The sequence below is a fragment of the Neofelis nebulosa genome, chromosome 12 (assembly GCF_028018385.1).
Source record: "Neofelis nebulosa isolate mNeoNeb1 chromosome 12, mNeoNeb1.pri, whole genome shotgun sequence".
Classification (NCBI taxonomy): Eukaryota; Metazoa; Chordata; class Mammalia; order Carnivora; family Felidae; genus Neofelis; species Neofelis nebulosa.
Window position 1 is genome coordinate 63142755 of NC_080793.1, and position 23616 is coordinate 63166370.

At 35.7% G+C, this 23616-nt stretch overlaps 1 protein-coding gene across 3 annotated transcripts in view; it reads left to right on the top strand.

Annotated features, from left to right (window-relative positions):
* The window catches only part of KIAA2026 (KIAA2026 ortholog), a 129847-nt gene that overhangs the window by 13918 nt on the left and 92313 nt on the right, over window positions 1–23616 (top strand). For all 3 annotated transcript variants that reach the window (XM_058695431.1, XM_058695429.1, XM_058695430.1), the window contains one exon: window positions 7385–7585. In XM_058695431.1, the coding sequence (XP_058551414.1) occupies window positions 7385–7585 (201 nt within the window). The remainder of the gene's footprint in view (window positions 1–7384; window positions 7586–23616) is intronic.

Consider the following 23616-nt stretch of genomic DNA (forward strand, 5'->3'; position numbering starts at 1 on the left):
TTCATGCTTTGTTTCTCTCTGTCCCAAAAATAAATAAAAAAAAAAAAAAAAAAAAAAAAAAGACCTAACTGGGAGACCTGAAACCATCAAAATCCTAGAAGAGAACACAAGTAGTAACTTCTTTGACATCAGCCATAGCAACTTTTTCCTGGATATGTATTGTGAGGCAAGGGAAACAAAAGCAAAAATACACTTTTGGGACTACATAAAAATAAAGAGCATTTGCACAGTGAAGGAAATCAAACTGAAAGGCAAGTCGAACAAAACTGAAAGGCAACTTCTACAGAATGGAAGAAGATATTTGGAAATGACATATCTGATAAAGGGTCAGTATCAAAAATATATAAAGAACTTATGAAACTCAATGCGAAAAAAAAAACCCAATTAAAAAATGGGGAAGACATGAACAGACATTTCTCCAAAGAAGAGTACATATGGCCAATAGACACATAAAAGAATGCTCAACATGACTGATCATCAGAGAAATGCAAATCAAAACTATAATGAGATATCCCATCACACCTGTCAGAATGGCTAAAATCAACAGCACAAGAAACAACAGGTATTGGCAAGGATGTGGAGAAAAAGGAACATTTTTGCATTGTTGGTGGGAATTCACGCTGGTGGAGCCACTGTGGAAAACAGTATGGAGGTTCCTCAAAAGTTAAAAATAGAACTACGGTTCAGCATTTTCACTATGGGGTGTTTATGCAAAGAATACAAGAACACTAATTCAAAGGGATACATGCACCCTGATGTTTATAGTAGCATTATCTACGGTAGCAAATTTTTATCGTAGAAACCCAAGTGTCCCATCAGCTGATGAATGGATAAAGAATAATGGTATGTATCTACAATGGAATATTATTCAGTCATAAAAACAAAGGAAATCTTGTTATTTGCAGTGACATGGATGCAAGCTAGAGAATATAATGGTAGGCAAAATAAGTCAGAAAAAGACAAATACTATATGATTTCACTTGTGGAATTTAAGAAAAAAAACAAGCAAAAGGAAAAAAAGACAAACCAGGAAACAGACTCTTAACTATAGAGAACAAATTGTTGGTTATCAGGGAGGAGGTGAGTGGAAGAATGGGTGAAAAAGAGGATGGGGCTTAAGGAGTATACTTGTGATGAGCACTAGGTGATGTATGGAATTGTTGAATCAGTATTGTATACCTAAAACTAATATAACAGCATATGTTAACTATACTGGAATTCAAATTAAAAAAATTCATAAAAATATTTTAGGTTTAAAATAAATCATTTAATTATTTATTTTTGAGAGAGTGTGAATGGGGGAGGGGCAGAGAGAGAGGGAGACAGAAAATCCCGAGCAGGCTTCATGCTGTCAGTGCAAGAAAGATGGAATGCCTGAGACGGATAATTGGTTAAGAGAGATGAGATCAGCAGTTTGTCAGGTATGATGGGTCCCAACTACCTGATATGTGGATAGCTAAAAGGCTGAATTATATTAGTGCAAATGAAGGAATCAAATAAGAGATTGGAGATCTGGATGATGATGGGTTAAAAATGCAAGGGGAATAAGAGTAATAACTGGGAGAATAGGTAAGGAATATCAAGTAAGAAATAAATTTCATAGTCTAATAAATACCTTTTTTTGTAGGCATGAAGACTTTTTTTCTTAAAACTTTTCTGGATATTCAGTACAGCTGAATATGAGAGTACTTGTTTCCAAACTTTTATGATCTGGCTTCCCAAGCAGAAAATATTTTGAATAGGTACCCCCAATGTATCTATATTTATTTATCAATCATTTAATCATATTCTGTACTATTATATTTTGTATATTGTAAAGTGTTACAATCTAAATACTTAAACATGAGAAATAAGCATATTTTAAAATAAGCGTTAACATTAATGTTACAAAACGTTAGTTTTGGTGAGGACATTGTGATATTTCATTAGTTTTGAAAATCTTGGTTAATACTTGACTGTAGAACTATTTGAAAGTTTTGTTTTATATTAAATTTATTTTAATACTTAGCTTTAATGACTTTGGTAGTTCAGAGCTCATAAAGATGCATACATCCAGATGGAATGGCATTGTAAGCTGGGCTGACTATATTAGACAGGCAAAAGTTTTTGTTGAAATAAACCAATGAGAGTTTTGTCTTCCCTAATTTCAAATAGTTGTTCTTGAAGTCTAATAATACTATGGTTCTACTTTGATGGATAATTTTCATTTGCCCATCCAAATCTATTCTCCACTTTTGTGCACTGTGCTGTGTCCCAGGAGGCTGATTTCTAAGGACTGCATCAACTGGTCTGCCTTGTGTTCTGGCTTTTGATTGGGTTCAGTCAATGGGAGGCACTGACAGGAGGACTGGAGAGAGGTCAGGATAGCCTAATGGCTTTCTCTTTGCTGGGCTATATGTCATCAGTAACTGTGCTCCATCATTCTGTGGCCCTCTTCTGTAATTATAGCTTCCTTTGTTCTATCTATATCTTCCTTTGTTCTATTTTGACTGAAACTCTTTATTTAGAATATTTTTCAACAGATTAGATAATTTTGTTTCCAAGTTTTTAGTTGTACAGATAGAGTTTTTATTTTTTTTTTTTTTTTTTTTTTTTTTTTTTAACGTTTATTTATTTTTGAGACAGAGAGAGACAGAGCATGAACGGGGGAGGGGCAGAGAGAGAGGGAGACACAGAATCGGAAGCAGGCTCCAGGCTCTGAGCCTTCAGCCCAGAGCCCGATGCGGGGCTCGAACTCACGGACCGCGAGATCGTGACCTGGCTGAAGTCGGACGCTTAACCGACTGCGCCACCCAGGCGCCCCTAGATAGAGTTTTTATAGGTGACACATTTCTTTGTTTTGATAGCAACAACGAAAATCACATAATATGGGAAACTTTTTCAAACATCTGTTTTTTTGGGGTGGGCAGTATTAGTGCATGTATTAACCATAAGTAAAGCTTAAATAGCAATTTACTTCTTTATTAATACTTGAATAATTTGAAACAGAATTAAGCCTCTGAATTCTTAAATTTGGAATGTGTTAACAACACAGAAAAGACCTTTGATGCTTTATGTGAAAAAAACAAAAACAAAGGGTAACTAAAACTCATTGAGTCCACTGTAATTATTGCTTAGCTTTTGCTTATAGCTAGCAATCTGTTATTTTCAAACTATTGCCAGAGTGATTTCATAAACTAATTTTCCTAATAGTACAAAAGCTTGAATTTTGGAAAGGGAGAGTTATTTTAGTGTATGATTTGATTGTTGATTGGTTGTCTGACAATTCTTATTTGGAGGTGAGATTTATTTTTGTCTTATTGTATTTTATTCTCTGATAAATGAAACCCAAGTAGTTAGTAACAATTGTTTGATAGGTATTTCACTCTGGAGAAAATAGATGGCTGCAACTTTTCAACTTGAATTATGTCTGTAAATTTAAAATGAAAAATAGCTTGGCTTGTATCCTTCCATATATCTTGTGTGTGTGTGTGTGTGTGTGTGTGTGTGTGTGTGTGTGTGTGTGTGTGTGGCTCTGAAGTTACATCCATTAAAAAAACAAAATCCTTATTCTCCTGGAGCTTTTATTCTGGTGAGTTGAAAAATTACCAAATAAATAGGTAATTATACAATATAATGTCGTGGTAAACAGGAAGGAAAAGAAATGGGTAAGGGAACAGAGTAACAAGGGATCCTTTACCAGTTATGATGGTCAGGGAAGTCCTCTCAGGAAGTCCTCTCAACTGCTATTGAACAGACATTAGGATAAAGTGATAATGCCTAGCCATACGGATACTTGGGGGAAGAGTGCCTGAAGTGAGGATGAGCTTGATCAAAGGCAAAGCTGATATTGGTGTGACTAAGAATAACAGAGACATTTGTGGCCAGAACACAAAGAGCAATGAGCAAAATGGTATAAAATGAGGTCTGGAGTGGTTGATGAGGGTCATATCACACTGGTCTTATAGGCCATCAGAATTTTGGTTTTTATTTTAAGTGTAACTGAAAGGCTTTGGAGGAGACAGAGCAGGGGGATGACATGATCTGATTACCTTTCAAAAGGATGACCTGGGTTGCTGCATGAAGAATAGACTGTAAAGAGATCAGAGTAGAAGCCAGGGTGCCTGTCACAAAGAGATTGCAGTAGTCAGATGAGACTTTGAACTTGTATACAAACACACATGCTACTTGGTGCCATATATATGTTTACATATACTTATTTATACATGATTGCTTTTGGCTTAAAAGATATATTCAGAATTTTTTTCACATTCAGCAATGTAATGTAGACATCTTTTATAGTGAGTACATACAGACTTCCTTACTCCTTTTGATGGATGGATGTTATTCCATGTTATGGTACACATTATTTAATCCATGTTGTATAAAAGGACATTTATGTTTACAGGTTATTCTTCTTACTTTTTTATTTAAGTTTACCTATTTATTTTGAGAGAGACAGAGACAGCATGAGCAGGGGAGGGGCAAAGAGAGAGGGAGAGAGATAATCCCAAGCAGGCTCTATGCTGCCAGCTGCAGAGACTGACACAGGGCTTGAACTCACAAACCGTGAGATCATGATCTGAGCTGAAACCAAGAGTTAGTTGCTTAACTTACTGAACCACCCAGGGGCCTTGGGGGTTATTCTTTTTAAAAGTACTCTGCAAACGTGTGTGTGTGTGTGTGTGTGTGTGTGTGTGTGTGTGTGTGTGTGTGTGTGTATGTGTATTATTGCTCACAGTTGTGGAGATACACCTGTAGGGTAAATTTCTAGGAGCATGAAGGGTCAAAGGATATGTGCACGTTAAATTTTAATGATTCTTACCAAATTGACTTATAAAAATGGTGTGCCCATTTTACACATCCAATATTGTATAGAATTATTCTTTTCTTAGATTCTCCCCAACACTGAGGAATATGTCTTTTTAATCTTTACATGTTGATATGAAAGCTACATTATAGTTTTCCTTTTTGTATTTTAATTATGAATGATAAATATCAAAGCATATCCATTTTTATTTCTGATGAGTAGTAAAGGATATTAATTTCTCTTTGAATATTTCTCTAAAGGATATTAATTTCTGAAAAAATACTGTTTAAAAAGTAGTTTATATAACTTCATCTTCTGCTTGTAGGACTTCTCTACTTGAAGTTAAAGGGTAAAATTTGGTTGCTGACTTGTTTACGTAACAATTTAGCTGTGTGTCTTACTATTTCCCTCAACTCTCCTTACTCCCAGTGCTCTGCATATACTGTGACCTCTGAGAACTCATGTTTCAGTGCATTAATGTTCTCTTCCATTAGTATTGATGAGGAAGTAATTAAAATTACTTTTATCACCAGTTTATTAACTTTTGGTCCACATTCCTTATTCCCAGCCCAATTAGCCATCATACAGATCTATGCTATTGTGCATAAAATAATCACAGCCTGAAACAGTGTGGCTACATTAGCCCAAATTCTTCAGGATTAGTTGAAAACTAATTTAAAAGTTCATGACCTACTTAAAGCTAAATCAGTTACATTATTATCCCCTATAACAAAAAAAAATACATAACAGTGCCATAGTTCAATAGAACCTTGTAGTTGTACCATTCATGGGATCTAGATGCCCTGAGACTAAGATTGTTATAAAAGTTCTTCTAATTTAAAGTAATAAACCACTGTGAACAAAGTCCAAGATGGACAGGCATTTGATTGTATTTCATGCCATTAAGGTTTGTTTTGTTGAACCTTACCCTATTTTAAGAAAAGCTTGTAGGAAAGCAGGAAAATTTGATTACAGGGTCAACTTTTAATTTACATAGATTCTTATTGAGCATATTGAATGCTTACATGGGGTATTGACTTGATTTTGCCATTGTAGAAACAACACCATGTACAAAACCTTCAGAGGCTCTGGAATATTTTGCAAGGTAGAAGAGTAGGTATTTTCCCTGATGCTTTTTGTAATTCTCCCTTTTACAGATAAAAGTTCAGAAGTCAGGTTTTAATTTAAACTTTAAAACTTGATAAGATTAATGTTTTTTTTCCCCAGTGTAAACTTTTTTTAAGTTTATTTACTTATTTTGAGAGAGAGAGAATGAGTATGCGTGTGCTCACCAGAAGGAAAAGAGGAGAGAGAGAGAGAGAGACAGAGAGACTCCAGGCATACTGCACACTCAGCACAGAGCCTGTTGTGGGGCTTGATATCACAATTGTGAGATCATGGCCTGAGCCAAAATCATGAGTTGAATGCTTAAACGACTGAGCTACCCAGGCATCCCTTCCATTATACATTATTTTAATCAGTTATTTCAAATTCATTAAGGGGATATATGGATAATTAAACTCCTGAGAAACTTTTTCAGCAGTATCTTCAAGTCCTAGTCTAATATTAATAGAACATTATAGAGTAGAGAGACATTTGTGGTGACATTGAAGAGGTAATCTCAATTCCAAGATTCTTATTATAGGTTAGTCAGTTTTCTGAATTTGCACTTATATATTGTAATACTTCATTTGTTTAGAATTTCTTCAAAGTGTTTATGTACCATGAATTTACTCCCCCAAAATGTTTTTGTAGTATTGTTTATTCTCCTATACCAATGATAAGTAGTATGAAATACATGAAGAAATGTAAAGATGAGCTGCATTTAATTTTGCAAACAATAAACTTTTTTCCATTAAAGAGATAGTGTTTTAATGCTTAATTTTAGTGCTAAAGATTTATATATTTCTTTTTTTAAATTTTTTTAATGTTTATTTATTTTTGAGAGAGGGAGAGAGACAGAGCATAAGTGGGGGAGGGGCAGAGAGAGAGGGAGACACAGAATCTGAAGCAGGCTCCAGGCTCTGAGCTGCCAGCACAGAGCCCAATGTGGGGCTCGAGTCTGCTGACCACGAGATCATGACCTGAGCTGAAGTCGGACGCCTAACCAACTGAGCCACCCAGGTGACCCAAGATTTATATATTTCTTAAATGTAGGGAAGGGACTATCACTCAGACTGATTTTATGATATGGGTAAGGAAAACTAGAAATTAACGTAGGGTGAGTAAAAATCTGGAGCATAGGGGCACCTGGGTGGCTCAGTCAGTTAAGCATCTGACTTTGGCTGAGGTCATGATCTTGTGGCTCTTGAGTTCCAGCCCCATATTGGGCTTTCTGCTGTCAGAGAACCCACTTCAGATCCTCTGTCTCCCTCTATCTGTCCTCCCCCCATGTGCTTCTCTCTCTCTCTCTCTTTCTCTCAAAAATAAACATCAAAAAAAAAAAAAAAATCTGGAGCATAGTTAGTTAAGTAAGGTTTAACGATATACTTTTTATATAATTAACAAAAGGGATTATTCTTAAGATGCTGGCTAAGTGGGTTTATTGCTTACCCAGAAGGTTTAATCTTATGAATTGACTTATTCTTCTCCAAGGCACCTGAGAGAAAAGACAACGATAGCAGTCACATCTAGAGGCTATTATGGACTGGAGGATGAGAAGGGAACTGCATGTACCTCAACAAGGCGTCGGTCAACACCACGAAATTTGGCAGGCTTGACAAGTGGAGTTTTTGAGTCAATAATGGTTCAAGTTTTGAGACAGGAAGAACAGCTGAGAGCAAAAGAAGAAAAAAGGTAAATGTTAAAAAAAAAAGTTTCATGTTTAAATTTCTAGGAACTACTTTTCAAAGAGTAGCTTATATAACTTTTGTGTGCCCATGTCAATTTGGGCCCATTTTAGTAGTGATGCAAAATACATGGTCACCAAGTGTATGAATTCATAATGAAATAATCACAGTGAAATTTGTTTAAAAATATAATTTTAAATTTTAATCCAAATTACTTTGAAACTATAAAAAATAATTTTGACAAAAGATTTCAGAATGCCTTCTAGATTTCTAGAATTATAAATGGAAATAGAAGTATTATCAAATTTTAAATTAAGAGAGTTTTATATAGATTTGTATAGCCTTAGAATAGTTTCACATACATTTAAAATTAAAAGAAATTACAAAGATTATGTAGTTCAAAATGACACATAGGTTCGCCTCTGCTAGTTTCTCCATCGGTATTAATTTTCTGGATACTCAGCTTACTCTGGGCTCATCAAGAAAGAATGTTGTGCTTAATTAGTGTTACCTTCTAGGATCTGGGAGCATGGACTAATGGCATTTATATAACATTTTATTTATAACAAAGAGACAAGGGCCCAGAGAGGTGAGTGATTACTCAGAAAAGACTGGTGATTTTTATACTAAATCAAATCTCAGACTCAAACTATGGTAGGAATGATTGCTGATATAATAGGGAACTGCTAATGCTTACTCAAAAGCAATTTATAATGTGTTGTTGCTACTTTCATAGTAATAAATTTAGCTTGCTTTGATAACTGTATGATTAAAACTCAACTTTGAGACTTTCTTCTACCATACTTTTTATTCTAGTGATTAATTCAGAACCCACTGTGAAATGCTTTTTTTTCCTTCTACAAAACCTCATAGAACTACTCTTGCTATAAGAAAGAGGATTTTATGGAAAGGGATAAAGATTAATCCCACAATAGAGTATAATAGATTGGAATGGAGAGAAAATGAAGAGGAAGGCTTGTAAGAAGAAAGCTGTAGTAGTCTAGATCTCCACTACTGATGACCAGAAATAGGGAGAGAGAGGTCAGATTGTTATGGGAACAAGTAACAAGACTTACTTAATACCTTCCTTGATACTAAGGGGGAACAAAGATAAAAAAAAGACAAAGATAAGTCAGGACACAGTTATAATCATGGTGATTGAGCAGTTACGAAGGAGAAAAAAGAATGGTAATCATTTATTGAATATGATTATTTGCCAGGTTTAGCTCTAGGCATCTTACATGTATTTAACATTTGTCCTGAAGCACAGAGAGATTAATTAACTTGCTCAAGGTTAGGCAGTTTTTGAGTGGTAGTCAGTATTTGAACCCAGGCAGTTTGGCCCTGAAGGTTGTGCTCCTAAACAGTATGCTGATTTATGACTTGTAAAATGATGGAATGAACAAAGAAAACAGAAGAGTCTAAGTCCATCGTATGGGGAAAGATCAGTAAATTCTTTTTAGTTAGTTGATTGAAGTGATAAGGGAAACATTTAATCATTCAAGTAGGAATGACTAGTAAAAAACTAGAAATATAACTGAATCTTTTTGCTTCCTCCGATTTTACATGTGTTTATGTATTAAATGTCTTAGTGTTTATGTATTATGTTTATGTATTAAATGTCTTATTTTTTGTATTTTATATTTTTTATATTTTATATTTTAATACATTAATTAAATGTATTAAATTATGTATTAAATGTCTTAGTGACTATGATAGTTTCATGGAGTAATATGAATTAAAGTTTTTCTTTGGGTGTAGTGTTAACTTTTGATTTTTAAGTTGTAAATATTTTAAAGATGAAGCGAAGAATAAATAAAATTATAATAAAGGCCTGTGTACCCACTACTTAGCAGTTTTTAAAGAAATTAATGTAGATAAAATTGATTCCCTCCCTGTATTTTCTCTTTGTCCCCAGAAGAAACTGCTCTTGTCATTCCCATGCCTTTTATTATTGAATTTTAATAATTCTTTTATATATTATGGATACAAGTACTTTGTCAGATATATATGTATTGCAAATATTTTCTGTCTATGGCCTTTCATTTTCAGTGTTTAATTTTAAGAAAAAGAAAATTTTAACTTTGGGTTTGTTCTTTTTTGTTTGTTTGTTTTGTGCTTTTTAGGACTTAAGAAATCTTAGCTTACCCAAGATTATGAATTTTCTCCCTTTTTTCCCAGAAATTTCTAAATTTTTATTTTATGGTTAGGTTTGTGATTCATTTGAACTTAATTTTTTTTTGAACTTAATTTTTATATGTGGTTTGAAGTAAGGATAAAAGTTTATTATTTTTCCCATATGGATAGTCTATTGTCCCAGTATCATTTGTTGAAAAAACTGTTCTTAGATTATAAATTAGATTTGCATTTTAATTGAAAATCGGATGCACATATATTTGTGAGTCTTTGTGGACTTTATATTATTTCATTTATCTATAGGTCTGTTCTTAGGCTAATAATATATTGACTTGATTGGTATAGCTTTTATAGTAAGCCTTGAAATTTGGTAATATGAGTCTTTGTTTTTTGTTTTCAAAATTGTTAGGTTATTCTAGGATCTTTGCATTTATTTCTATGTGATTCATATCATATTGTAAGCTCCTACAAAAAAACAGCCTGAGGAAATTTTGATTGAGATTGCATGGAATTTATCAGTCAGTTTCCAGATAATTGTAAATTTCTTTCAGTGCTATTTTGTAATTTTAAGTTGTTTACATTTTCCGTATATTTGGTTAACTTTATCCATACATATTTTCATGTTTTTAATGAGATTGTAAATCTTTTTTAAATTCAATGTATTATTTTTTATATAGAAACACAATTTTGTATAGATATTTTGTATAGAGTTTTGTAGGGATACACAATTGATTTTAGTATAGGGCCTTTTGTCTGTACTCTAAGTTCTGAAAGATTTTGATGCTTAGGGTTTTTTGATGAGTTGGTGTCCTTATTACTATGAGTGTCTCTTTTTATCCCTGATAATATTTCTGACACTGTTTAACATTGCATGTATCTCCACTGTTGGCTTTTGAGCCATCATTGTTTGATTTTTTTTTTTTTTTTTTTTTTTTTTTAGTGGCTTCTCTAGGCTATTTATCCCATTTAACTTCAAATGTTATACTACTTTACAGTATACTACTATTTACCTCTTCTCATATTTTGTGCTGTTGTTGTCATTTACTTCTACAATGTATTGTAAACCCCAGTGCTCCATTATTGTATGTTCTTCAAACAGTTACTTGTTGAAGAACTTTAAGAATGAGGGGGAAAACGCATTTTAAATTTATCCACACATATACTCTTCCCAACAATCTGCCTTCCTTTGTATTGATCCATGATGCCATCTGGTGTCATTTTTCTACTGCCTAAACAACTTTCTTTATCATTATTCATAATGTAGGTCTGCCAATGAACTTTCATTTTTTGGTGTGAAAACAGTTTTTAGTTTTCCTTTCATTTTGAAGGAGAAAGATCTACGTTGACTTCATTTTTTTTTTCTCCCCTATCAGTACTTAAAGTCTGATATAACTATATGTAATTTTTTCTTGAGTTTTAATTTAAATTCCAGTTAGTTAACCTACAGTGTAATATTAGTTTCAAGTGTACAATATAGTGATTCAACACTTCCATACATCACCAGGTGCTCAGCATTCCTTAATCTTCATCACCTATTTAACCCATCCTACACTGCACTTCCCTTCTAGTAACCATCAGTTTGTTCTCCATAATTTAAAAAAAATTTTTTTTAATTTTTTTAATGTTTACTTTTGAGAGAGAGAGGGAGACAGAGCATGAGTGGGGGAGGGGCAGAGAGAGAGGGAGACAAAGAGCTGTCAGCACGGAGCCTGATGCGGGGCTTGAACTCACAAACCGTGAGATCCTGACCTGAGCCAAAGTCGGACACTTAACCAACTGAGCCACCCAGGCTCCCCTGTTCTCCATAATTAAGAGTCTCTTTCTTGATGTGTCTCTTTCTTTTCCCTTTGTTCATTTATTTCTTAAATTCCACATATGAGTGAGACGATATGGTATTTGTCTTTCTCAGACTGACTTATTTCACTTAGCACAATATTCTCTAGCTTCATCCATGTCATTGCAAATGGCAAGATTTCTTTCTTTCTTTTTTTTTTTTTTGATGTCTGAATAATATTCCATTGTCTGTATATCCCACATCTTCTTTATCCATTCATCAGTTGATAGACATTTGGGCTCTTTCCATACTTGGTAGTTATTTATTATTGATAATGCTGCTTATAAACATTGGGGTGCATGTACCCCTTCAAATTTGTATTTTTGTAGCCTTCGGGTAAATGCCTAATAGCGTAATTGCTGGATCATAGGATGGTTCTGTTTTCAGGTTTTTGAGGAACCTCCATACTGTTCTCCAGAGTGGCTGCGCCAGTTTGCATTCCCACCAGCAGTGCAAAAGGGTTCTCCTTTCTCTGCATCCTTGCCAACACATGTTGTTTCTTGTCTTGTTAATTTTAAGCCTTCTAACAGTTGAGTGTTATCTTATTTTTGTTTTGATTTGTATTTCCCTAATGATGAGTGATGTTGAACATTTTTTCATGTGTCGGTTGGCCATCTGGATGTTTTCTTTGGAAAAGTGTCTATTCATGTCTTCTGCCCATTTCTTAATTGGGTTGTTTGTTTTGTGGGTGTTGAGTTTGATAAGTTCTTTATAGATTTTGGATACTAACCCTTTATTGGATATGTCATTTGGATATGTCTTCTCCCACTCTGTAGGCTGCATTTTAGTTTTGTTGTTTTCTTTGCAGTGCAGAAGCTTTTTATCTTGATGTCCCAATAGTTCATGTTTGCTTTTCTTTCCCTGGCCTCTCGGCTACATGTCTGGTAAGAAGTTGCTCCAGCCAAGGTCAGAGAAGTTGCTGCCTGTGTTCTTCTGTAGGATTTTGATGGTTTCCTGTCTAACATTTGAGGCTTTCATCCATTTTGAATTTATTTTTGTGTGTGGTATAAGAAAGTGGTCCAGTTTTATTCTTCTGCATGTCACCATCCAGTTTTCCCAGCACCATTTACTGAAGAGACTTTTTTCTATTGTTTTTTTTTCCCTGCTTTTTCAAAGATGAATTGACCATATAGTTGAGGGTCCATTTCTGTGTTTTCTATTCTCTTCTACTGATCTATGTGTTTGTTTTTGTGCCAGTATCATACTGTCTTGGTGACTACAGCTTTGTAAAATAGTGTGAAATTCAGAATCATGATGCCTCCAGTTTTATTTTTATTTTTCAAGATTGCTTTGGCTATTTGGGTCTTTTTTGGTTCCATATAAATTTTAGGATTGTTTGATCTAGCTCTGTGAAGAATGCTGGTGGTATTTTGATAGGGATTGCATTAAATGTATAGATTGCTTTGGGTAGTATAGATATTTTAACAGTGTTTTTTCTTCCAGTCAGTGAACATGGAATGTTTTTACATTTCTTTGTGTCTTCTTCAATATCTTTCATAAGTGTTCATAGTTTAAAGAGTATAGATCTTTTACCTCTGTAGTTAAGTTTATTCTTAAGTATCTTATTGTTTTTGGTGCAGTTGTAAATGGGACCAGTTCCTTGATTTCTGCTGCTTTGCTATTGGTATATAGAAATGCAAGATTTCTGCATGTTGATTTTATATCCCACAACTTTGCTGAATTCATGTATTAGTTCTAGCAATTTTTTGGTGGAGTCTTTTGGGTTTTCTACATAGAGTGTCATAGCATCTGCAAATAGTGAAAGTTTGACTTCTTCCTTGGCAATTTCTATGCCTTTTATTTGTTTTTGCTATTTGATTGCTGAGTCTAAGACTTTCAGTGCTATATTAAGTAGTAATGGTGAGAGTGGGCATTCATATCTTGTTCCTGACTGTAGGGGAAAGGCTCTCAGGTTTTCCACATTGAGGATGGGATTAGCTGTGCGTCTTTCACACATATGGCCTTTATGATGTTGAGGTATGTTCCATCTATCTGTACTTTGTTGAGGTTTTTTTAATTTTATTTTTAATTGTTTTAAATGTTTATTTATTTTTGAGACAGAGAGAGAGCATGAATGGGGGAGGGTTAGAAAAAGGGAGACACAGAATCCGAAGCAGGCTCCAGGCTCTGAGCTGTCAGCACAGAGCCCGACGCGGGGCTCAAACTCACGGACTGTGAGATCATGACCTGAGCCGAAGTCGGATGCTTAACCGACTGAGCCACCCAGGCGCCCCTGTTGAGGTTTTTTTTAAATCAAGAATGGATGCTGTATTTTGTCCAATGTTTTTTCTGCATTTACTGAGAAAATTATATGGTTCTAATCCTTTCTTTCTTTCTTTTTTTAATGTTTATTCATTTTTGAGAGAGTGTGAGTGTGGGAGAGGCAGAGAGAGAGAGGAAGACATAGATTCTGAAGCGGGCTCCAGGCTTCAAGCTGTCAGCACAGAGCCCAACGTGGGGCTCGAACCCACGGACCGTGAGATCATGACCTGAGCTGAGGTTGGATGCTCAACCAACTGAGCCACCTAGGTGCCCCTAATCCTTTCTTTTATTAATGTGGTGTATCACTGTGATTGTTTTGCAAATATTGAACCAGCCCTGCAGCCCAGGAGTAAATCCCATTTGATCATAGTGAATACTTTTTTTAATGTAATGTTGAATTCTCTTTGCTGGTATCTTGTTGAGAATTTTTTGCATCTAGGTTCATCAGGGATATTAGTGTGTAATTGTCCTTTTTAGAGGGATCTTTAGCTGGTTTTGGAATCAAGGTAATGCTGGCTTCATAGATTAAGTTTGGAAGATTTCCTTCCATTTACTTTTTTGGGGACAGTTTGAGAAGACTATGTATGAACTCTTGTTTAAATGACTGGTAGAATTCCCCTGGGAAGCCATCCGGCCCAGGACTCTTGTTTCTTGGGAGATTTTTTGATTACTGATTCAATTTCTTTCCTGGTTATGGGTCTGTTCAAATTTTCTATTTCTGGGGCGCCTGGGTGGCGCAGTCGGTTAAGCGTCCGACTTCAGCCAGGTCACGATCTCGCGGTCCGTGAGTTCGAGCCCCGCGTCAGGCTCTGGGCCGATGGCTCGGAGCCTGGAGCCTGTTTCCGATTCTGTGTCTCCCTCTCTCTCTGCCCCTCCCCCGTTCATGCTCTGTCTCTCTCTGTCCCAAAAATAAATAAAAAATGTTGAAAAAAAAAAAAATTTAAATTTTCTATTTCTTACTGTTTCAGTTTTCGTAGTTTGTGGGTTTCTTTTCTTTTCCTTGCAAGTTTATTTATTTATTTTGAGAGAGAGAGAGTGCAAGAGTGTAAGCGGGGGAAGGGCAGAAAGAGGAGAGAGAATTTCAAGCAGGCTCTGTACTGTCAGCACAGACTCTTGGTTAACCAACTGAGCCATCTAGGCGTCCTGGTAGTTTATGGGTTTTTAGGAATTTGTCCATTTCTTCCTGATTGCTCAGTTTCTTGGCATATAATTTTTCATAGTATTCTTTTGTAATTGTATTTCTGCGGTGTTTGCAAAATCTCCTCTTTTGTTTGTGATTTTATCTATTTGGATCCTTTCTTTTTTCTTTTTGATAAGCCTGGCTAGGGGTTATCAATTTTATTTCCAAGAACTAGCCTTTAGTTTCATTGACCTGTTGTATTGTTTTGTTTGTTTCTATATTGTTTATTTCTTCTCTAATCCTTATTATTTCCCTTCTTCTGCTGGCTAAAGCTTTATTTGCTGTTCCTTTTCTAGTTCCTTTAGGTGTAAGGCTAGGTTGTACGTTTAGGACCTTTCTTGCTTCTTGAGATAGGCTTTAATTGCAATATACTTTGCTCTTAGGATTGTCTTTGCTGCATTCCAAAAGGTTTGGACTGACATGTTTTCATTTTCATTGGCTTCCATGTATTTTTTAATTTCTTCTTTAATTGCCTGGTTAACCTATTTATTTTTTAGTACAATGTTCTTTAGCCTCCATATATTTGAGGACTTTCCAAATTTTTTCTTGTGGTTGACTTCAAGTTTCATAGTGTTGTAATCGGAAAACATGTATGGTATGATCTTGATCTTTTTGTACCTGTTGAGGTCTGATTTGTGACTCAGTATGTGATCTGTTCTGCAGAATGTTGTATATACACTCCAGAACAATGTGTATTCTGCTGCTTTAAGATGAAATGCTCTGAATATATCTGTTAAGTTCAGCTGGTCCAGTGTGTCATTAAAAGCCATTGTTTCCTTGTTGATTTTCTGCTTAGATGATCTGTCCATTGCTGTATGTGGAGGAGTAAAGTTCCCTACTATTACTGTATTATTATCAATGAATTCCTTTATGTTTGTGATTAACTGATTTATATATTTGGTTTCGTCCAAGTTGAGGACATAAATATTTACAATTGCTAGATTTTCTTGGTGAAAAGACCCCTAATGATGATATAATGCCCTTCTTCTCTTGTTACAGTCTTTGTTTTAAAATCTAGTTTATCTGATATAAGTATAGCAACTCTTGCTTTCTTTTGACATCCGTTAGCATGATAGTTGGTTCTCCATCCCCTCACTTTCAGTCAGCACATGTCTTCAGGTGTAGATATCTCTTGTAGGCAGCATATACATGAGTTTTGTTTTATTATTTTTTTCTGATACCCTGTGTCTTTTTGATTGAAGCATTTTAGTCCATTTACATTCAGAGTGATTATTGAAAAATAAGAAGTTAGTGCCATTGTGTTACCTGTAGAGTTGGTGTTTCTGGTGATGTTCTCTGGTCCTTGGTAGTCTTTGCTGCTTTGGTCTTTTTATTTATTTATTTTTAAATTTCATTCATTCATTCATTCATTCTCTGCTCAGAGTACCCCTTAAAATTTCATGCAGGGCTGGTTTAGCAGTCACAGACTCCTTTAGTTTTTGTTTGTTGGGGAAACCCTTTGTCTCTTTCTATTCACAATGAAGTCTTGCTGAATAAAGAATTGTTGGGTGCATGTTTTACCCATTCAGTACGTTGAATATATCCTGCCACTCCCTTCTGGCCTGCCAAATTTCAGTGGACAGATCTGTTGCTAACCCATGTGTCTACCCTTGTAGGTTAAGGACATTTTGTCCCTAGCTGCTTTCAGATTTCTTTCTTTACCTTTGTATTTTGCAGTTTTCACTACAGTATGTCATGGTATTGACCTGTTCTTGTTGATTTTGAGGGGAGTTCTCCTTGCCTCTTGGACTTGAATGCCTTTTTCCTTCCCCAGATTAGGGGAGTTCTCAGCTATAATTTGTTGAAAGAAAACTTCTGCCCCTTTTTCCTGTTCTTCTTCTTCTTCTTGGACTCCTGTTATATGGATATTGTTCCATTTTATGGCATCACTAAGTTCTCTAAGTCTTCCCTTGTGATCTAATAGTTTACTTTCCCTCTTAAGCTTCATCATTTTCCATAATTTTATCTTCTATATCACCTATTCTCTCCTCTGCTTCTTCAATCCTTGTTATGACTCTATCCAGTCAGTTTTGCATCTCAGTTACAGTATTTTTTTTATTTCAGCCTGACTACTTTTTAGGTCTTTGATCTCTGCAGCCAGGGTTTCTCTGGTGTCTTCTATGCTTTTTTTCAAGCCCAGCTAGTAGTCTTATGACTTGTTCTAAATTCTTGTTCAGATATATTGCTTATATCTCTTTTGAGCAAGCCCCTGGCTTTGATTTCTTCTTGACTTTTCTTTTGGGGAAAATTCCTCTCTCTTGTCATTTTGGCTAAGTTTCTGTCTTTTGCATGTTTTAAAAGTTTGTTGCATTTCCTACACCTAAAAGTAATGCTATATTTAAAAGAGGTCATATACTGTCTAGGGCCTGGCACTTGAGGAAGTGTTTCTGGTGTATGCTGCGTGCACTCTGTTGTTGTGTTTTGACTGGTCTTTCCCACTGGTCAGTCCTCTCTGGAGCTTCTCCTTGCTTGCAGTGGGGAGTGTTTGGACCTTTAACTAGGTGTGCTTTGATTTGTTTGTTAAAATAAGCCTGGGAAAAGGGGGGAGGGAACCCCAGAGAATAAAAAACTAAAAGGCTGATTCCAAAGAAACAGAAAGGGAAAACAAGAAGAAAATAAAAATAGAAGAAAAAAGAAAAGAATAAAGAGGCCTGATCCAAAAATAGAAAAGGAAATGAAAAAAAAAAAGAAAAAAAAACACAAACAAACAAGAAACTGTGAGACTGATTCCAAAAGAAAAAATGAAGAAGAAAGAAAAAGAAGAAAAAAAAAAGTAAGCCTAGTCCTAGTTCCAACAGAACTGCAGGTATAATTTTGAAGCACTGGATTTTCAGTACACTTGGTACATGGTGGGTGCTGGTTGTGCTGGTCTTCTGGAGGAAAGGCCGGCTGCCTTGGCTCACAGTCAGTCTTGCCCTGGTTAATAAGCATTTGCCAAGCATAGGGGGACAGGGTTTGGTGTAAATGGGCCCCACCTCTACCGGGGGCCTCTTTGCTGCCCAGCAAAGTCCATTGTGTTGGTATTGGTGTGGGGGGGGGGGAGAGGAAATGGCACCACCCAAATCTCTTGTTCCCAGACAAGGAATCTCACACCCCCAGCTATTCAGGCAGCCCTCACAGAATATGAGGGCAGTTCAGCTCTCTCTGCACCACAGCTCTCCTGTGTTCTTTCTTTTGTGCACTGCTGGGATTCAAAACTTGACATCTTAAAGAACCTAGCACTTAGTGACCCACCCCCCTCCTCAGGAGCAGAGCCTTTCCACACTGTGTCTGATGTCCTTTGTCCCAGAAAAATAGTTCTGTGCATTGCATGGAATCCATGGCAGAGCACCACTAAAAGCAGCAAAAAGTTTACATGTTCTCTGGGTGCAACTCTGTCCCCTGCCTATGAAAGGCCTTTTGCTGAGCCTACAGGGTCTTTTGTCCTTGGAAAGGCAATATACCCTCTTCCAAAAGTACTCCAGGCAGGGGAATGCGCTCTCCTAGTGTGCCTGGGAGATCTCTACGCCACACTATGTGCTCTGGAGCCAGTTCCCTCCTTCTCCTAGGAGTCTCTGCCACAGCTCTGCTCCAGAGAAAGTTGCACACTTCCAGAACCTCAGAGTTTGAGCTCTAAACGCTGTTTCCAAAAAAACAAAAAACAAAAAACCTGCAACATTCAGTACTTGTTGCTCTCCATTGTGTTTGTCCAGATGGGTTTTCCTCCTGTGCAAATCCAGTGCTGCACTCTCTCAACTCCTCCTTTTCTCTTTTTTGTCTCTCCACAGAAAGGGTTCTCTCCCCTCCACAGCACTGCCATTTTTCTCTCCCCCAGTTCACTTCCACATACTTTGTACCTGCCATGCTGCCTCCCTCCAACCATGGAGATCCTTCTGCCAGTCTGCAGATCAATTTCCTGGGTGTTCCAAGTGATCTGACCTCAATACAGCTGTGTTTGAGGGACAAGGAAAGCCCAGCTTTCCCCTACTTCTGCATCACCTTAATTCCTTCGACAGTTTTATTTCTTAAATCTTCCTTGAATCTGTCCACTTTCCTCTATTTTTCTACTTCCATCTAGTTTCTTCATTTCTCACTTAAGCCTATGATAAATTTCTCTTAGTTGGTTTAACAGTGTCCATGCTTGCCTAATTCCAGGCTGTTTTTACATTAAAACTAGAATGAACTTTCTGAGATGCAAATTTGTTGATGCCACTTACCTATCCCATTACCTATGACCTCCCCAAACAAAGCAAGTACACACAAAAACTTGAATGGCTTAATATTATTTATAAGGCTCTCTTTCACCTTTAAGTTTCAGCATACTGCTCTATCTCCTATCTTTCTTTCCCTCATACTTGTTATCCTAGCTACAGTGGCCTTTTTTCCTTCTTTTCAGTGCCAGAAGATTGTTAACTTTATGTGCATCCAAATGTAGAGTTCACCTAAAAACACATGAATGGTGGAATTCTTTTAACCTGTGATTTCTAAATTTTCTAACATAAGTATGCTTTTTTTTTTTATAGTTAAACATAAATATTGAAATTTGTAATGTGCCAAATAGGTAGTGGGACAGGCAGGTTTTTAAGTGTCTTTTTAACCTATCCCATGATTTCTTTGGAATCCTCAGAAGGAAAGTGTGACATTTAGGCAGCAATATGTGGTATGATAGGTGGGAGTGCTAAACAAATACTTCCTCCTTGTGTATACTTAACTTGCCATCTATCATGATACCTTACATTCTGTCAATTTCAATTCTATGTAATATTTGTTAAGAGTTGGTCAGAGACCAGCTGAGAATATAGGCACTGTAAAGTCAGTTCTAGACAGGAACTTTCAAATCCTTATAAGGAAGGGTCATATTGGAAGATAGGGAAGTGTGCAAAGATCACATGATTACTGTGGTTATACTTCAGTTCTGGGCATAGGCATTGGTGACATCTTAGTCTTTTTCATCTTTGTCTTGGTCTTCATCTTGGTCTTCTTCATCTTTGTCATCTTCATTGTCTGTCATCTTCTTCTCTTCCTTTCCCTCCCCTCCCTCTCCTCACTCTCCTTCCCTTCCCTTCTACTTTTTCTGTTAAAACTTTTGGCATAAGAAGTGAGAAGATAAATTTTCCATACTGTTAAGTAGGTTAAAACAACATTTCTATCAGAAATTCAAATTGATGGCAAGCTGAACAATTCTAGTGCATATTTTCATATTGTAATATTTCAGTTATCTGATGGGCATTTGATAATTTTTAGCTGATCACCTGAGCAGACACAAACATAAAAGTAAATTATTTTTTAAAATCTTGTAAATTTCATAGTTAAGTCTGTTTTGTGATCTCTTGAGGGAAGGGAGTCTCCACTTTCTCTTAATTTTTATATAGTAGCTAGTTTCCCATTTTTGTATGGTACATGCTATTAAAATAATGGTTTCTTAAATCACATTGCAAAAATCCAAAATCCTGGCCTTCTTCTATTACTATATTTATTTGGAGAGCATTGGAAACTAATGCAAAGGAGACAACAGATTGTGTGTATTGAACAGAAAGGAATAAAAGTTCAGTAAAGCTTAATAGTTTGTCCATCTTCACATAAATGCTGCAGAACAGTAGGCAATCTTGGGGCTGCTTGGTGTACGGGGCACTGTTGATTTAAGAGACAACAACACTACAACCCAAAATTTTGGGAAAGTTGAGTGAGAGGGCTGATTAATTTATAGTTGCAGAAATAGTCTTTAAGCCACTTGTGATCACTGCATTCTGTTTATAATGGTGACCTTGAACTGTTAGGGGAAGTTTATTACATTTTATATATCTCATTTATTATGTAGCAAAGTATACAATATGTTTTAGATAGGTTTTTTTAAAAACAAAATTGTTTATAATTGAAAGTTACCTATCCTCAAGGAAATTTCTGTTAATTTGTTACAATATAATCATATGATTAGGTGGCAATTTGGGTTGTTAAAGTCTACTTTAGCTCTATTAAAAATATTGGGCCTGTTCACCATTCTTTCTTGCAAAACTATATGGATTCCAGAATAGTAGCTAGTTTCTCATTTTTTTCATATATTTTTCTTATAATGTTTCTTATAATTTTGTTTCATATATTTACATAAGCTCAGTGCATTTTTCTTATGTTTCTTATAATTTTGCATGTTTCTTATAATTTTGTTTCATATATTTACATAAGCTCAGTGGTATTTTGTTGATTTGGAAATCACTGGAGTTGAAAATATTTTCTACATTTTTGTGAAATAAAAACTATCACTTACTAAGTGATTTGTTTTCAATTTCTCTGCACCGTAAAATAACAATGACTTAATGCAATAGACATTCATTATTTGTGACCACCTAGCATTTTGGATAGCTTCCCTACATTTTTGTTGATTTTTATATTACAAGTCCTGGCTTTCCAAAATAGGTGGTAGAAAATTTATATTCTCATTCCCACTCACAGCCAAGACAGAGGCTTATGACCAGTCATATACTGTCACCTTTAAAATTGTGTGAGAGCAACATAAGGTGGCAGTCTTGGGCAGGGGTTTATCTTTTGGCAAAGATGGTGGTATGAGCTTCTGGTTTTCTATGTTCCTAGTATCAGAGGTATCAAGGTGTGGTGGCAACATAGTTTTTCCTGGAGAACCTCTCAAAGTATGGTTGGGATTCCTATTTTCATACCTACTATGTTTGGCTTCCTGGCCCTTAACAGGGCTTCCATAAACTCCCTACTAATCTTTAAATAAATTCCTTTTCTGCTTTAGCCAGAATAGATCTTCTGTTGGCAGTTAAGTAGGAAGCTTGACTGAATACCTAATATTACCATTTCTATTTTAGAAAATGTAAACAGGGGCACCTGGGTGGCTTAGTCAGTTAAGCATCCGACTTCGGCTCAGGTCATGATCTCGCGGTTCGTGAGTTCAAGCCCCGTGTTGGGCTCTGTGCTGACGGCTCAGAGCCTGGAGCCTGTTTCAGATTCTGTGTCTCCCTCTCTCTCTCTGACCCTCCTCCGTTCATGCTCTGTCTCTCTCTGTCTCAAAAATAAATAAACGTTAAAAAAAAAATTAAAAGAAAAAAAGAAAATGTAAACAAATGCCTTGCTTTCTTTTTGCATGCCTTCAATTTGCATACATTATATTGTTTCCTTAATTGATGGATTATTTTGGATTAAATCTCATACATATATATATATTTTTTCTTTTACCAGATTGTAATCTCTTTAAGAGTGGAGCCCATGCTTTCATTTCTTTGTATCCTTACACATCGTAAAGATTCAATAAACGTTTATAAAACTGGTAAAGTTAGGATACTTTGAAACATTATTTATTTTTTGTAAAGCTTTTCACTCACTAGCAATGTTCCTTAGTTATACATGACCAAAATAACTTTAGGCATAGCTTCTGTTATTGTTTCACACAGTAACAGGTAAACACTCTCTAAGCCAAAAAAGAACAACATCAAAAATGAGACTTGTCCAGTCAAAGAAAAATTTTGGACCACTTTTTCTGTTCATGTGTTGTTGTTTACCTTTTATTTTCTTTTTATTTAGCAAATATGGCTTTTAGAATTATCTTCAGACAATTTTTTAGCATGTCTCCAACACTGAAGGCTTAATTTTTGAACTGACATTTTAGAAATGTGCACTACTATATCTGATTGTAGAATTCTACTTTTGAGCAAATTTTTAAATTGAGAATAACCTTGAAAGCTGGTGAATTTTATCTGTCCTTGTCAGCAAAATGTGGTTTGCTCCAGTGTTTCAGAATACAGTATTAAAATATTTGTTTAATTATGTTATGTTTGACAAAGGTTTCAACAATTGTTGAATTATAGACATTAACTCTACAGCTCTTTGGCAGGCCCCATTTCTACTGAGGATTAGAAGAGACTCACACTTCTAATTCTAAGGAACTATTCTGTGGTATGCTTGCGTATACCACACTGGACTTTGTTTTTTTTTCCTCATGCCTTTTTATACTCTATCTATCATTCTTCCCTGAAAGGTACCATTTATAAGGAACAGAAGTGTGAGTAGCAGCCCTTGAGTACCTTCAGGCAATACCCACAGTTGGCAGTATCATGCCCCAACTATATCATAACTTTTCCAGGCACTTGAGCCAACAGACGTGTGTATCACACCATTGCCTAATTTTCTTCTTCCAAGTGTAAACCACTTGATGCTGTGTTTGGTGCTATCAATGGCAAACTGTATTTCTGGCACTTACACTAACCCACTATCTACACCTGAGGAAGTTTTCTTACCCTTCTATGTCCTTAGTGTCCCTATCAATAAGTTGAATTGAGTAATTAAAGAAATTACTGTGTCACTAACCTTTATTGACCAAAGGTTGCCTAACCTTTATTGACCAAAGGTTGCTTATCACTACTGTAGGCAAAAACAAGTTCATAAAAGTGTTTTGGTCTGTTCCAACTTCCCCTTTCATTTTCTTTCTCAAGCACTAGTTTTACTCTTTCACTTCTGCAGAAACAGAGTTGATTGTGACAGGGTTGACCAAAATCAATTTTAATGCTAAGAATACTAAATCACCTGCATTGTGATGGTTGGTGTTCCAATAGATACAGTTTTCTATACCAAACTTTTAAAGAAACTCTGAGTTATATTCCATGAGAAATAATTGGACAACCTTTTTGGTATTAAT